The following is a 15,950-nucleotide window of genomic DNA, read 5'->3' as shown; positions in this document are numbered from 1 at the left end:
TTTTACCTTAACCAGTCAAGAATCTGAAAAACACAATATAAGATCCTATAACCCCACGCGTATAAGATTACACTGTGGTATAAATTATTTCCATTAATTTTTTGAACACCAAATACAGACAAAAGGATTCTTGGTTACTTAATTCTTTGAGATCTTGTTCCATTCCTTATTCCAAATAATTATTTCGGTTATTTGGATAATCAAATTAAAGGATTTCTTATACAGAATTTATGTCATTGCCCAAAAGTATGCTCTACAAAATAGATATTTATAATACATTTTCCAGGTTAGCTAAGAAGTATGTCTTAAATTAATAGATAATACATTGCCTACTTTTAGACAGCATCTAAGCCATGTCAAACAAAATATTTCGAAATAGATTGGAATCTGTGTTTATCTTTCTCGGCAAACAAGAAACACAGGCAGCAAACATCAGCCAGAAAGGCACAAAAGACACGAACAACAAACAGAGATATCTTTTAGGGCCGAGATAAGTTGGAAGGTCCAAACTCTTAAGATTAAGTAACTGGGTCCATGCAACAGGTGCCCCGTAAAGAGTGCCGATCATGAGCTGAATTCCTAATGAGGCCAACTTCCGCTGGCCACTAACCACTAACCAATATCATCGCTGGGCATCTTGTGGATTCAATAACATAATCAGGGGGAGAGACCTGGTAAACCCCGGGAAGGCAGTTAATGAAGGAGCTTATCAGCTGCTCTCTCTGGCCATTTGTATCTGTGTATCTTCTCTCTTAGCATCCACATTGGCATCCACTTCTTCGGGAAGTTGACCAAAGAATCGGGGATCGCTTGGGTTTCCAGTACTCAGTCGCTGTGGAGCAGCGCCAGTGTCAAGGTCTCTCGAGTTCAAGGAACGGCCAAAGACACGCGTCATCAGTGGTGGATAGTGGATATTGGATATTGGATATTGGATATTGGATGGTTAATTGTGCGTTTTGTTTTGCCTGCTTCATTAAACAAAGACGCGATTTTTGTGTGATTTATAAGTGGGTTTTCTTTGCCAGTCAAATCATCATCATATCATCAGCTTTAATGATGTATGGCTCAGTGTTTTTAATGGTCTTGCCATAGTTTATAAAGCAAATACTATCCAATTCAAGGAGAAATGCTAGAAAGAAAGTGATTTTAAGGAGGTTTTTTACAAGGTGTCTAATTTTTTAGAAATACTTAAGATTAAAAGTAGTTACCCTAAAGTTTCTGTTACCAATTACCAAATGCTAGAAAGAAAGTGTTTTTAAAGAGGTTTCTTATAAAGTGTTTGTTTTCTCAGAAATACTTAAGATTGTAAACAGTTTAGCTGAGGTTTGTGTTACCAATTCCTCAAAATCCAAGAAGTAACCATGCAATTCTTATCAGCCAACTGGTTAGTAAACTCCAGCCCAACAAAGATTGACTTTCTTAACCTGACGACGTGCATAAATTAAAACACAAACAAACGGCGGCCCGCACACTCACACAGGTGACAAAGAATGGCAAGTGGGAGCAAAAACAAACTCATTTGCACCACAAAAATATTAAAAGAAAAGGCCAGCTTTGAGTGCGAGTGTGTGTGTGTTTGTTGGCCGCTCTGCTGTCTTCTGCTTCTTGCTATTTTAATGTGAAAGCGCTGTTAGCCAGAAACACTCCCCACCCCCCTGAAACACCTTTAGCCGCCAATCAGCTGTGAGCCGCCTCAAATAAAAAAGAGAGAGGTGGCCAAAAGAGAGAGAGGTTCATTTGAATAAGAAACCGAACAGAAACAGAAAAAGCGCCTAGCTTTTGGCCGTTCTCGGTGTTGGCCTTAATGGAAACCGTTATGCGCGTAGCGCAGTCGACGTCGACTGCACGCATGCGCATGGCTTTAACTTTGGCTTTGGCTTTGGCTTTTGCTTTGCTTTTGCCTTTAAGCCGGAGCGAGCGAGAGAGTGAGCTTGCCGACTTACCAATTTCGCCTTACCAAGTTCTTCAGCTCTGCCGGCGTGGCCAAATCTCAGTCGCAGCGGGCAGCGACTGCGGCAGCGACTGCGGTCTACACCTGGTTTGTGGATCTTTTGTGTGAGCCCCACTCGGCAGACGTGCGCAACTTGTCGCGCTCTTAACTTGGTCTTCTGCTCGTCTTCCGTCTTCCGCGACTGCCTGTGTGTTGTGTGTGTGTTAGCGGGGCCCAAAGCATTATTAAGTGTGTGTGTGAAATAATTGGCCTGACCCAAAGTCCCGAGGCAAGTTCAAGTGCAAGAATAAGAAAATACAAATAAAAGCGCCGAAAGGAAGCAGATTTTCCCAGCCGGCTAACAGTGCTTTGTGTGATTTTTTTGCCATAAAACAAAAGGTAGAATTCCGGAAAAAGGCCAAAAACGAGCCAGTGTCAAACCAAGCAGTCAAAAGTGAAGAAACTCATAAAACAGCCACGAAGTTAAGAGTTATAATAACGCTCATATGCTGGCAGCGAATTAAAAGAAATGACCCAAAATAGTTGGCCGCAGTGAACCACACAACGACGTCAACTGGCAGCCAACGCAAGTAAATGCAAAAGATCCGAGACTAAGATACGCATCCGCCAGATACGCCGGCTCCTCTGTGTGTGTGTGCATATGTGTGTGTATATGGCCCAAAGTAGCTGTGCACTTTCTACCGCGTACAAGTCAATTAAGCGCCAACTCAGCTACATTTTCAGACTCGGATTCAGATTGGGACTACGATGCAGATACAGATACATAAGCCGAGATGCAGAGATACCGAGATACAGATACAGAGCAGCCGATAGATGCGCATAACTGCAACTAACTGCACCAGCGCAGGCTGCGAAACAAGAGCAACAAGTTCAAGCGCCGCAAACACGGCCAAAGCTCAAAAACGAGTCCAAAGCAAAAGTCGCTCCTTCTGTGTTGAAATTTATTGAAATTCCTGTAAAATGCCTGCCACAAGAGTTGGCAACAGCAGCAGCAGCAGAAGCAGAAGCAGTCGGCAGTCGCAGAGCAATTGAAACACTTGTACTAAGCTGCTGCTGCTGCTTCTGCTGAGAAAAGGCCAGAGCAGAACTTTGCCTTCTGCAGCTTCCTCGGCCCGTGTTGCTGCCCCAGCCTCCCCTGCACCTGGGCAAACGATTTTTGCTTTTCGGTTTAAAGAACTGGTCTGATAGTGGTTATGCCAATGCCCAGGCGAGGGTATCAGGGGTATGATGGACTACCATGTGATTGGGGATTTTTTTATTAGGATTAAAGTGTCCTGATAAGCAAAAGTCAGTTATAAGATTACCCCTTTGATAAAGAAGAGGACTTTTTATCCTGAATTGCTGGGAGAGTTTCATTAAGGCGAAGAAAGGCTCTGACTTATAAGATACATAGTTCTATCCTACCTATTTATTAGCTATACGTTGGAACATAAATGTTATGACCAGAGCTATCATATCTAGCCTTTTCAAGGACAAATCCTTTATATTTTGGAAGATATAGAGAGAAAACATCCTTTGTCCTGTTTTCTGTTCTTTTCCAAATAAATATTTGATATTATATATATTTTGGATTCCATATCCGCCTCTTTTTATATGGCAGAACTGCTCCAATCGGTCAAAGCTAATTTATTTTTTTATAACAAAATGTTATGACACGGAAACTAGAGCACTGGCTTTCAAATATTAAAATCCTATTTCCCAAAACCGTTTTGGACGATGTCTAACCGGTTGCCATGTGAATTAAGCCCTATAGATATTTGTAAAGCCAGTTCCCTGGTCAAATCCTGTTTCCCCTTTGATAATGTCTTCATCCGGTTATCAATTCTCATATATAGGTACCACTAGGTCGACTCTGCCCCAGCCACACGCGGCTCTTCCTTATTGTTGGAGGCCTGCCAGTCCGCCTGTCTTTGGTCTAAAACGCACTCGACAGAGAAGAAAGAAGGGGGGACCACGTTTGTCTTGCGGCCACAGATGATCTGACAGTAGGATGCCTGTTGCGTTATTTGCATTTCACGTTCTGGGGGCCGCTCTGGTTTATACAGGTTTGCCGGGGCACATCTCCTGCGATGGAGATGATGATGATGATGGGATGATAGGATGTGGGGCTGCGTTGAGTAGCATAAAATGGCTCGGCGTAATTATTGTAATTTGCATTCGGCATTTGCAATTGAGAAATTGCCGTTGATGGTTGCATTGAACCTGCGATTGCAGCTGCCGAAACAATTAGCCGGCCCTTCGGCGACAGGCGATGCGCACGCCTGCCCATCAAGTTTGTGCCTTGAGTCTTTCGATTTGAGCTAATGAACTGGCCGCCCAGAGTTACCAAAAACCTCTGGGCCATGGCTGCCCGCAGCTGAGTGGACACAAAAAATATGTACATATATACAAACAAAATTTCTCCGAGCTCCGTTTTTGGTAAGCAGAAATGAAAGCAGCGCCAAGCGAGACGCACTTCTTATTTGATTACACTAGAAACGTGTGTGGTTTCTTTTGAGGAACTTGTTGTGCCACAGCAAATGGCATAATTCTTTTGTTAAAAAATTTCAAATTACCAGCCCCTGCTGGCATTTCACTTTTCATTTAGGTAAATACTAAAAAGTAACGAAGCCACAAAGACATTCGTTGGCTTTCGCTTTTACCCAGGGCAAAATGTATTTTTAATAACATTAACAAACAAAACAAATTGTAATTTCACTTTTAACGAGCAAATGAAATTGTCACTTGTATCGAGTCTCCAGTGGAAATTACTTAATTGCCCATAAAGCGAGGTGGAGGTATGGAGGTACCGGAGATGGCGATTCCGAACCCATCGAAATCATGCAAATCATCCGCTGCTTCTGACCCAGATCCCAGATCTACACCTCGCTCTTCCCAGGCATTCTGGTTATCGCTCAGAAATTCATGTTAATTTGCACACACAGCCAACGCCAACACAATTATACAGATACGCATACCGATATGGCCTGAACGTGACCCAAATACACAAATAGCTGGCCAACATTTTTGAGGCTGCGAAAAGCCAAACAATCGTGGAACTGGACTTGAGATCGCGTCTAGTGTGAATGCTAGTCAATGTTTTTCGGTTCGATTTAGGTACTTAATTGCCTAGATGTTTTATGGCTTCCGCTCTTGATTACGGATTTGAGTTTCAGGCTTAATTAAAGCTATTTACTGTCTACTGGGCTGCCTTTCCAGTTCCTCTGGGCCAGGTTCAACGACCGTATTACGCAACTCCCAGAAGAGTTGCTAACAATGAGAGTTACTCTCGAACGCAGCTAATTTCTCAACGCTGCAGAATCGTGACTGAAAGAAAGATTCAACGAAAAGAACAGAACTGAACAGAACCGAACAGAATGGTCGATCAATGAGTGTGTTGTCACCGCAAGATGCCTCCGGGCATGGGCCTAAGTATGCGAGATATAGACGCGCCTTGTCATCGGATCCCGGAGCAGGTCCAGTTAACTCCAGCCAACTCATCATCATCATCAGTTATTGGTTCGCTTTCTTTGATTGCTCCGGTTTATGTCATCATTTCTGTACATTTCCCAGCTCGGAACTTTCTTTGCCACATCGAACTCCGGCTCAATTAGGCGTGTGTTGAACTTGAGTTGGTGTATGAGAACCAGTTGCTAACTGGCCCTGGGAATGGGAAATGGAAAATGTTAACCCGGGGTTAAATGCATTTACGTACGGTTATATAAACGGTTGACAGATTATACAATCAGTTAAACGATCCTCCGTTTGGATCGCTTTCTATGCACACACACTTTTGCTTTCCATTTGGAGCATTTTAGGCATGACTAAACCAGCAGTCCGGCATATTACACATACGCCCCGGCTGCCTCAGCAATTTTAGCTCTGTTTCTGTTTCTGGCCATGTGTTTTGTTTCATTTTTCCCCCTTTTTTGCATATGCAAGTCACCGGAGACAGACTTTCACCTACTTGAGTCAGCTTCTACGCACTTGTTGTTTCCTCTGCTTCGCCCGCTTCTTTTTTTTTTGTAGTTGTTGGGCCGTGCCCATTGGTTTGGTGTAGAAAAAAAAAATAAATATGGATTCGTTTTGGTGATCAATTTGAATAAGGCCGTAAAAACGTTTCACATTTCACATGACTCACTTCAAAAGGGCAGAAGACTTATGCATACTCTTTTTGCAGATGGGTGCACAACACACGGATACAGACACCTATACGTACACAGCAGCCAGGGCGGTAGAAGCCTCAGATCTGAGCCCCCCCAAAAAAAGAAGTAGAGCATCAGCGATAACCCCGGTGAAGATGCCACGCCCCAGCCTCGTCTTCAGCCTCCTCACACTGGGCAGCCTGCTGCTGCTGACGATAGACGCCAGTCCCGTCTTCGTGGATAATCCCAGCTTAGCACAGTGTAAGTACCCCAGATCCCCCCACTCTCACTGCCCTTATTGAATCATCAATCGGGCAAATCAAGTTTACGGGTGTCAGGCAATTGAAGCTCTCACTTAGCTGGAATTACTCAGCTGGAAGATATTCGGCTGGAGATGCAGATACCGATCCCATCAGGTCTTTTTTTTTCTACCTTGTTTCCCAAGAACTCCAGCACTTTCTCTCACGTAGGCAATTAAGAGTTTTTTTTCGGGAAGGCACAGCCAGGGGAAGCATCACAGTGATTACAATGAAATTAAATTCAGATCTTAAGAAGCCCCACCTTCAACCAGAAGCTAAAAGAAACTTAAGAAAGTATAATAAGCAGGTTTGAAAATGAAGTAATAACTATGGGAATTAAAAAACAAAGAAATAGTTCATCTTTGAAAGGCAAACTATAGGTACAACTTATAGAACTTGTATTACAAAGTGCAAATAAATTTAATAACATATTAGAAAACAATGTAGACAGCAGAAAAAGGAAATACACTTATAAAAACATATTTTTCCAAGCCTCTAAAATCCAAAAAATATTTTTAATGTTTTCCCCAAAAGTACATATTTGTAACTGCATTCTTAAATTTAAATTTGATATCAAATTGTTAGATTAAAACTGAACCAATTCGCTGTTATAGGTTTTTTTTTTACAAACAGTTCAATTAAAAGATAAATTAAATGCGTGTTGACGACTGGAGAAATTTAGCTTATGCTACTCTCATAATTTTTATTTCATGAGTATTTTAAAGTAAAAGAAGATGTAATCTAACAACAATGAAAATATGGCAGATGAATAATAGGATAAGCCCTGCAGGCATTTTTTAAAATTCGGTCTAACTTATGGATCTTAAACTTAACGCTTAGAGAAATATGTTTAAGCTCTTGTTCAACATCAACCGTCTTGCCAAAACAGCAGCTGGGAGCAATAAAGTTTATTGCCAAAATGACCAGAACTTGGTAGCAGAAAACAAAAGACTTAAGCGACGAACTCGTTCGCAGTGAGACCAAATTGGAGAACAGAAACAGCGATAGAGCCAGAGCCAGGGCATTTCTAATGAAAGTAATCAAAATTAATGACAATAGAGACAGGCGTTGTCGGGAACCAAGATTAATTGGGTCACAGCCATTAAGAATCAAATTTATACGCTATTAGCACTTCCTCCGCGGCTCCGCACAGCTGCCAATTTGTCTGCCGAAAGACAACAAAGCGCAGCCTTTGAGCGGCGGAGAGATGGAAATAAAACTAAGAAACTTTCATATAAACCGAAGCTGGCTGGCTGGCTGGCCAAACTGGCAAACGTCAGCGAGCAAAAGCAATTGAGGTCAGCCATCAAAGAATGTTGCCATAAAATAAGCAACCACCGCCGCCAGTCAGGCCAGTCCGACTTGGACACTTGGACGCGGACCGGGAATCGGATTCGGAATCGGAATTGGACTCATACTCTTGGCCAAGAAAGCGTGTGCCGGCGAGCATTTCATGTTTACGACTGGACCGCAGCGGCAACAAAGAAAATATATAAATAATATATGGCCGAGACGGGAAGAGCGGAAAGTAAATTTGATGGCAAGTGAAAGGGAAAAAAGGCTAACACACAAGCACGGAGATCGAACCGAAGCCGAACCCTCGGTTCTTGGCCGAGGCTGACCCACTTACCGGCTGCGCCACTCACCCACAATCGGGCCACGAAAATGTGGTGGTGGTGCCGCCACCGTCGCATTCGCATGCCAAAAACGAATTTCCTACATTGCAATGCGGGTCTTTCCCCCTCTATACCCCTCTATCCCCCTCATTTCATTCGATTCTGGCTGTTTGGTAGGCCAGGCGAATGGCTAGCGAAACATATGCTAAGCTGTTGACCCAAAAAGCCGCAAAACGAAATGCAAACAGAAACAGAACCGCTGCCGGCTCTTTGGCCACGATCTATGGAACGTGACAATGGCTTCTCGGCCGTATCCACTTTTCGATGGATTGATTTTCGGTTTTCAGCTCTGCTGCCCGCAAGTTCGTGCCTTGAGTCATCTGTTTTTGGGCCGCCTTTCGAGGCATGGAGAGCTCCGGCCAGAACATCGTGTTAATTGCATAAGAAATGCACGACACTTTACGGCTAAAGTTCAATAAACGCTAAACACCAACAGGGCAGTTTGCAATATTTATTTAAATACCCTATGGAAAGGTGGGAGTCTCTACGTTTTGGGTTGACTTAGATACAAAACATGTTGAATTATTTCCTTTATTTTATTTATTGCTGGTTATAATAGGGATTTCTCAACTCACATCACAAAAGAACAGATACATGCGATCTCCTATTTAAATCTTTAAAAACAGTTCCAACCAGATAGTAATTACCTAATATGGACTTTTGCCACATATTTGGAATAATTGTTTATTAATATATTGTTTATGTACAAGTAAAATATTTTTATACATGAATCCCATTAAAACTAAGTTCTGAACTGTTCATAAATTTCTCCATGTTATTATTATTCCAAATTCGCACCTTTCGCAATGCTTTCCAAAAAGGTATTTAAGAAATCGCCTTGGTCAAATGATGTCCGATTTGTTTTCCTTACATTTAGCAGCAAAAATTAAGCAAAGTGGCTTATTTATGTGCGAGTATTTTAAGCGTTAAGCCTGCCAGCTTGTTAAGTAGATTTATGGCCAAGAGGTGCAATCAGGACCGCCGACTGGGCTTTCTTCCGAAACTCTTGCTGTTTTAAAATCTCTCGTCCCTGGCCGCGATTTGTCAGAGCCCCAAAACACAAATAACTCTGCCGCCTGTAATTATATAAGTTAAAAGCTCGAGCTCTCGGATAATTCTCAGCTCGATTACACAATGACGATGATGACGATGCTGGCGGTTCTTGGAGAAGCCAGAGCCGCAGAAAAGCAGAAATCATAAATAAATAACAATAATGCGGATGGGCTACTGTTGCCTCATCGGGCGGTCTTGTGTGTATGTTTTGGCCGGGTGATGATGACGCCCTTCAGCGATCTGGTGGCTTTTATGGGTTCTCCTCGTGCTGGGCTTTTGGCTCTTACTTTGGCTTTGGCTCTGGGTTCATGTTCGTGTTCGTCTTCGTTTGTTGCCACTTCATTTTCACTTGTGTTAACTGTTTGCCTAACGGTAAAGGCCTGGCTCAAATTGGCGTACAAATTCGAAGGCGTTAATCGCCGCAGCAAACGGAAATGGTGTGGAGCAGTCGATTCGAGTCGGTGGAACGAGAATAGGAATCTTATTTGCTTTGTCCCCTTCCCATCCATCAACATCCCCATCATCATTATCGTTTCCCTGTGCTACCATTATACTGATTGTTCTGGTAATTATCTTGCTATTGACAGTCCAATCTGGTCGAAATATCCGTCATCTGCCCTGCATCGTTCGCAAATCGGGACGCTCGGGGGTCTGTATGTTTGCCATCGATTGCATCAAGCAGAATGGCACGCACCTGGGCACCTGCATCGATCGTTTCTACTTTGGCTCGTGCTGTGCAATGAAGGTGAGTAGTCAGTAAAGGCCAGAATTCCCAACAGATCTTACTGATATATTTATATATTCCAGGAGGAAGCCTCGCTCTTTGCTCCAGAGATCAACGACAACAGCATCGACCAGAACACCATTTCCCACTTTGCCCACGAGTCCACCACCCTGCCCACCAGCGCCCTCTTTAAGCTAACCACCGAGAGCAGCCTGTCCAGCAGCTCCTCCAGCAGCAGCGGTGGTGCATCCAGCACCACCCACCAGCACACCACCAACGAACTGCTCAAGAACGTCACCCAGTCGTACCTGAGCACCGCCAAGCCGGCACCTGTGCGCACCACCAGCAACAACAACACACTGTCAACCACACGCCGCCCACCGTTGGCTCACACCACCCACAAGAACTCGCATTTCGTGGTGCGCACCACTCTGAAACCCAATGTGGTTCCAACAACGACTTTTGCACCAACCATTAAGCCACCACGCCGCCGCACCACCACTGCCAAACCGGTGCTAACCACCGTTCCGATTGTGGAGCAGCGCATTGAAACCACCTCGGTGCCCACCAAATTTGTGACTTTCCAAATTGTGGAGACCACGACGCCGCCGGTGACTGAACCCACCCGCCAGCAGGAGACAACAACAACCACCACCAGGAGGCACACAAGGCCAACGGGGAGCAGCTCAGTGGCCAGCAGGACAACCAGCAAAACAACAACCACTAGCACAACCACAACAACTACAGAAGCTCCACCCACAACAACAACCACGAAAGCAGCCGCAACCACCCAGCGTCCAACACCGCCATTGCGCACCACCACAGTAAAGCCTCATAAAACGCATTCCAGCCGGAGACCAGCGCCTGCGAAAAAGCCAGTGGGTACGACAACAACCACCGTTAATGGAACGCAATCCACACGGAAGCCGGTGGATAGCCTGGCCAGTAGTAGCACCACTGTGAATGCACCCACAGCCACCACTTTGCCAGCTCGCAGACCAGTCATTCATACGAGTAGCAGCAGCACCACCAGCAGTAGTAGTAGTAGTAGCACCACCAGCTCCAGCTCAACATCAACAACCACCGTCCTTAGAGATGAACTGATCAAGAATCGCACTACAACAAGGCTGCCGGATCGCACCACTCAAGCACCGCGACCGAAACCAAAACCCACCGGAGAAATTGTCAAGGTTCCGGCTCTGCTGGCTGAGCCAACAACAACCACCGGAACAGCAGATTCTTCCAGCAGTAGTAGTAGCAGCCCTTCAAGTAGCACCACTCCTTTGGTGACCAAAAGAAAGCCAACCACCACCACTGCAGCACCAACAACTACCACAACAACAACCACCACAACAACAACCACAACTCCAAAACCCACTCGGAGATCCACAACAACGAAAGCTCCAACAACAACCACTACTAAGGCAACAACAACAACAACCACTACCAAGGCACCAACAACAACAACCACCACCACCACCACAACAACAACCACTACAGCGAAACCCCTGCTCACCACCGAGGCACCCACAAGTGCACCCCTTACAACAACCACTAAAAAGACCGGCCTGATTACCTGGACAGATGTGGAGGCTGAGCCACCGACCAATGCCAACATTTCGAACGATTGGCAACCTGCACCACCGCCAAATTGGATGCCACTGGCCACCGAAACACCTGAAGTGGCGAACAAAACATCGGCAACGACAGGTGAGTCTTAAACCACTGAAAGAAGGTAACGTATTCATGCATGAGCTTGTGAAAGCATGATCTCACATCAAGAATATTCTTAAGGAACTACAGTTTTATCCAATAATTTGAGCGCCATTCTTTCTGTAAAAGCTATTTTCTCAGTGTACTCAATGGCTTTACTAATGCCTGTTTTACATCCTTTCACAGCACCACCCAGTGCCACCGACAAAGTGGTCATCTCGGTGGCCACCAGCGTCAGTGAGGTGGAGACTCATGGGCCGGGTAAGCCGCAGAAGACCACGAAGCCACCGAAAACCACCAGCACAGCCAGACCCACAACGACAACAACAACCACAGCAGCAACAACCACTGCGGCAGCAACAACCACAGTGAAAACCACAGAGGCACCAGCGAGCAGCATAGAATTAGCCTCATCTACATCATCTTACACGGATCTCAGCAGTGAGGAGGCTTCCAGCAGCAGCAGCGGCAGCAGCATCAGCACCAGTACTAGCACCACCAGCAGCCCAACAACCACAGCTGAAACCACCGATTATAGCGGCGAAGAACCGAACACAACGACCATCGAGGCTACAGGCAGCACCACCGTGGCACCCGCCAATGCATTGGAGGGCGTCGATTACAAGGAAGGTGAGTGCCGAGAAAACCCGTTTCCTGCGGGGAGAAATCTATTAATACCTCGTGGCTGACTTTGGCCATAAGACAAAGCCAACGTGCGTGGCCATTAAATTCAATTTGAAGGCTAAACGCTGGCCTTGAGCCAGCATCGGGCTGAAGACCAAGACCAAGAACCAGAGACATCTTCCGAGATCCTGTCCTCAGTCAGCTCATAAATGATTACACAGGGAGAAAGTACACCTAATAGGTGTTGCATATATCTAAAGAATCTCTTTCATATCAGGGATCAAAATTAGAAAGCGAATATCCTAATTACATTTTAGGAAAGTCATTTATCACCAGATATCAAATTATCAAAATCATAGTAAGGGTAATATGAACCTTTATTGATTTTATGATTTGTTCCTGAATGTTTTTTAAAAGTAATGGCCTCCTATATAATAATATGTTTAGATCCTTATAACAACTTATGATGTTATATGTAAAATCAAAGTATAGATGCTTAGGTTGACTTTATAAAGCATGACTTTTAAAATAAATCCATTAGGGGTCATTACACCATAATGGACCATTATAATACCATAAGCATACCCTAATAAATGCTTTGATTAAAGTATTTCAACGTCAATGGGAGTTCAAACATCCTCATATTGTAGAGCACAGATTTCTTCGCCCTTCCCCCTACATTTTACAAAACAGAAAAGGTAGTGCTAATTTCTCTCCGTGCAAGAACACTCCTAAGCAGGACTTTTGCTAGACGCAGTCCACAACAATTTTTACAGCAATCATTTACAATAATGACTGCATCGTGTATGGGATCGGGATCGGGATGGGGATGGGGATCGCTTCGGTCATTGTGCCGCATGGGTCACGTTGTCGGTCGTCTGCCAAAGTCAACCGAAAATAAAAACGAGCCAATCCGAACCCGAATCCGCACCCCTTTTTCCCTGCAGCCCGTTGACCGATTTGCGGTGGCAAAAGCAATCTTGATGCACGAATCGAAACGAGTCTCGCTTCGGTTCGGGCCAAGACAAGTTGCTGGCCATAAAGTAGGCCGTTGACTTGGCCAAAGTCAAGGACTGGGCGGCTGAGCCTCCTTGGCCAAAGCACATTACATTTGGCTTGGGCTTGGGCCGAAATGACTGAGTGCCAGGCGGAGTGATTAAAATGTTTAAGGCCCTGGCGGGCCCATTACCTTAATTGTGACCTGGCGCAAGCCTATTAACCAAGATCCCACTCCGAATCTCCTCAGTCTGCGGTCGTCGCATGTTCCCCGAGCCCCGGATCGTTGGAGGAGCTAATGCCGCCTTTGGACGCTGGCCCTGGCAGATCTCCCTGCGCCAGTGGCGCACCTCGACCTACCTGCACAAGTGTGGAGCCGCCCTGCTGAACGAGAACTGGGCGATCACGGCGGCCCATTGCGTGGACAAGTGAGTAACAGATGGTATTCCTGAATTCCAGTGCTCATGGATCTCACTTTCAGTGTGCCACCCTCTGATCTCCTGCTGCGTTTGGGAGAATATGACCTCGCGGAGGAGGAGGAGCCCTATGGCTACCAGGAGCGACGAGTGCAGATCGTCGCCTCGCATCCGCAGTTCGATCCACGCACCTTCGAGTACGATCTGGCCCTGCTCAGGTGAGTTATACTATACCCTGAAAACAAGGAAGTAGTTAAACCAAAGATGTCATATTCAATTCAGATATATTTCGTTGTTTTACCCATTACTCGTAAAGTAAAAGGGTATATTGTACTCGTTACACATTTTAAATATGGAGACATTACCTTAAAAACAGATTTATTTAAAGAATCTAAACATTGATTTTAATATGAAATTTTGTTTTTAATTATGTGAAACGTTCAAAGTACATAAGACTAAGATACTACATTTCCTTGATATGATATGATGATAATTTTGATGAAATTCAGTATAAGTTATATCCTTGTTTTTGAAATGTTTGCCATCCTGCTTTCAAATATTGCTTTATCGCTTTTACTCAGAGTAATTTTAGGCGCTATCTTGGTCCTTTCTATCTTTTTCGATTTGAGAGAATTTTCAAAGACGGGAAAATGATAATTATTTTTTTTTCATTTTGATGTGATTTCTTTTTTGTTAATTTAAAATTCAATATGCAGATATTTATTTTTACCACTTAATATTTTTAACAGTGTAAAAATACTCTATGGAGCTATTAATTACAACTTCCGTTTCCCGGCAGGTTCTACGAGCCCGTCGTCTTCCAGCCCAACATCATTCCCGTCTGCGTGCCCGACAACGATGAGAACTTCATTGGCCAGACAGCCTTCGTCACCGGCTGGGGTCGCCTCTATGAGGATGGACCCCTGCCCAGTGTTCTGCAGGAGGTGGCCGTGCCGGTGATCAACAACACCATCTGCGAGTCCATGTACCGCTCCGCGGGCTACATCGAGCACATACCGCACATATTCATCTGTGCCGGCTGGAAGAAGGGCGGCTACGACTCCTGCGAAGGTGAGTAATGGTCGGTCTTTAGAGGAACTTCTGTAAACCACTCTGTCTTTCATCCCATCAGGTGATTCCGGTGGCCCCATGGTGCTGCAACGGGAGGCGGACAAGCGATTCCAGCTGGGAGGCGTCATCTCGTGGGGCATCGGGTGTGCGGAGGCCAACCAGCCGGGCGTGTACACCCGCATCTCGGAGTTCCGGGACTGGATCAACCAGATCCTGCAGTTCTAGATCCCGCCCTGGCCCGATCCTTAGTGAATGCCTAGCACGTCTTCCCCCACAAACGGCATCGGAACCCAACTCAAACTCGGACTCGTGCTCCGGTTATGGCTATGAGGAGAGATCACCACCGGATCGCATTGGCCATAACCCGAGCAACGATTCCAGTTGCCACCATTTACCTCCACCTGCCCGCACAGCAACCACTGAACCAGAAACTGATACTTCCATTGTCATAATCGTAATCTAACACTTAGCGTTGCCTAGCCCTAGCCCTAAAACTAGTTAGTGAATGTGATTAACCATACATTGATCACTGTTGCAGTCACGGCTCATGTAACGATCGATTGGACGCCTAATTTATTCCCATTTGCTGTACATAATTTTCTAAATTATTGCATAACATTTACACTTAGCTTTAGTCCTATACAATATTAATTTAGGGGACTCGACGGCGGTTGGGTCCTTCGGTAGGGCATCATTATCAAGTAAGTCGCTTCTCCCGGAACCGAACCATGCGGCAGAAGCTATTGTAATTTTATTTTATAACGTACTGTAATTATTTATTTATAGCAGCTTATGCACTACAAAATTAATTCAATTAAAATGTTTAAAACAAACAAATCCGGTGTGTTTCTATAATGAAGGTTTTTGGAAAGTTTAGGAATAGGGAATGGTTGGAATAAGAGTGAATTTATTTAATCGACCAGAATTTTTTAGCTTACTCCAATGGTATCTTATTATTTCATTTGTAATGTATGTATGTAATGTATCAAAAATGCAATATTTTTGAATCAAGGCGGCATGTGTTCTTCCTCTTCATGAAGTTGAGTCATATTTTTCTTAATCTGGTAACATTGACCTTACAGATATGTATAAGGTTTCTGTCAAGGCTTAACAAATAAGCTAAAGAGGTTGCTGTCTTGGCTAGCCGTATGATATAAGCATGCACAGTGGGTGTGCTTCCATAAAATTAAGCAACAAAATTGATGTAAACATTATTTTAATTCATAAAAGTTAACTTAATTTCAAGAATATTACATAATGTAATTTTTTAAACAGCGCGCATTGGCCTATTTATCCGGTCGAA

At 44.5% G+C, this 15,950-nt stretch overlaps 1 protein-coding gene across 1 annotated transcript; it reads left to right on the top strand.

Moving 5' to 3' along the window:
* Positions 1-6,110: 6,110 nt before the first annotated feature.
* On the top strand, positions 6,111-14,872 carry LOC119550819 (serine protease filzig). The gene is made up of 8 exons (XM_037859761.1): positions 6,111-6,336; positions 9,691-9,848; positions 9,911-11,537; positions 11,727-12,170; positions 13,411-13,588; positions 13,642-13,794; positions 14,376-14,647; positions 14,709-14,872. The coding sequence occupies exons 1-8, from the start codon at positions 6,111-6,113 to the stop codon at positions 14,870-14,872; spliced, it is 3,222 nt and encodes a 1,073-aa protein (XP_037715689.1).
* Positions 14,873-15,950: the final 1,078 nt, after the last annotated feature.

The sequence above is a fragment of the Drosophila subpulchrella genome, chromosome 2R (assembly GCF_014743375.2).
Source record: "Drosophila subpulchrella strain 33 F10 #4 breed RU33 chromosome 2R, RU_Dsub_v1.1 Primary Assembly, whole genome shotgun sequence".
NCBI lineage: Eukaryota > Metazoa > Arthropoda > Insecta > Diptera > Drosophilidae > Drosophila > Drosophila subpulchrella.
Note: the sequence above shows the minus strand (reverse complement) of the source record. Positions and strands in the feature narration are given on the sequence as shown.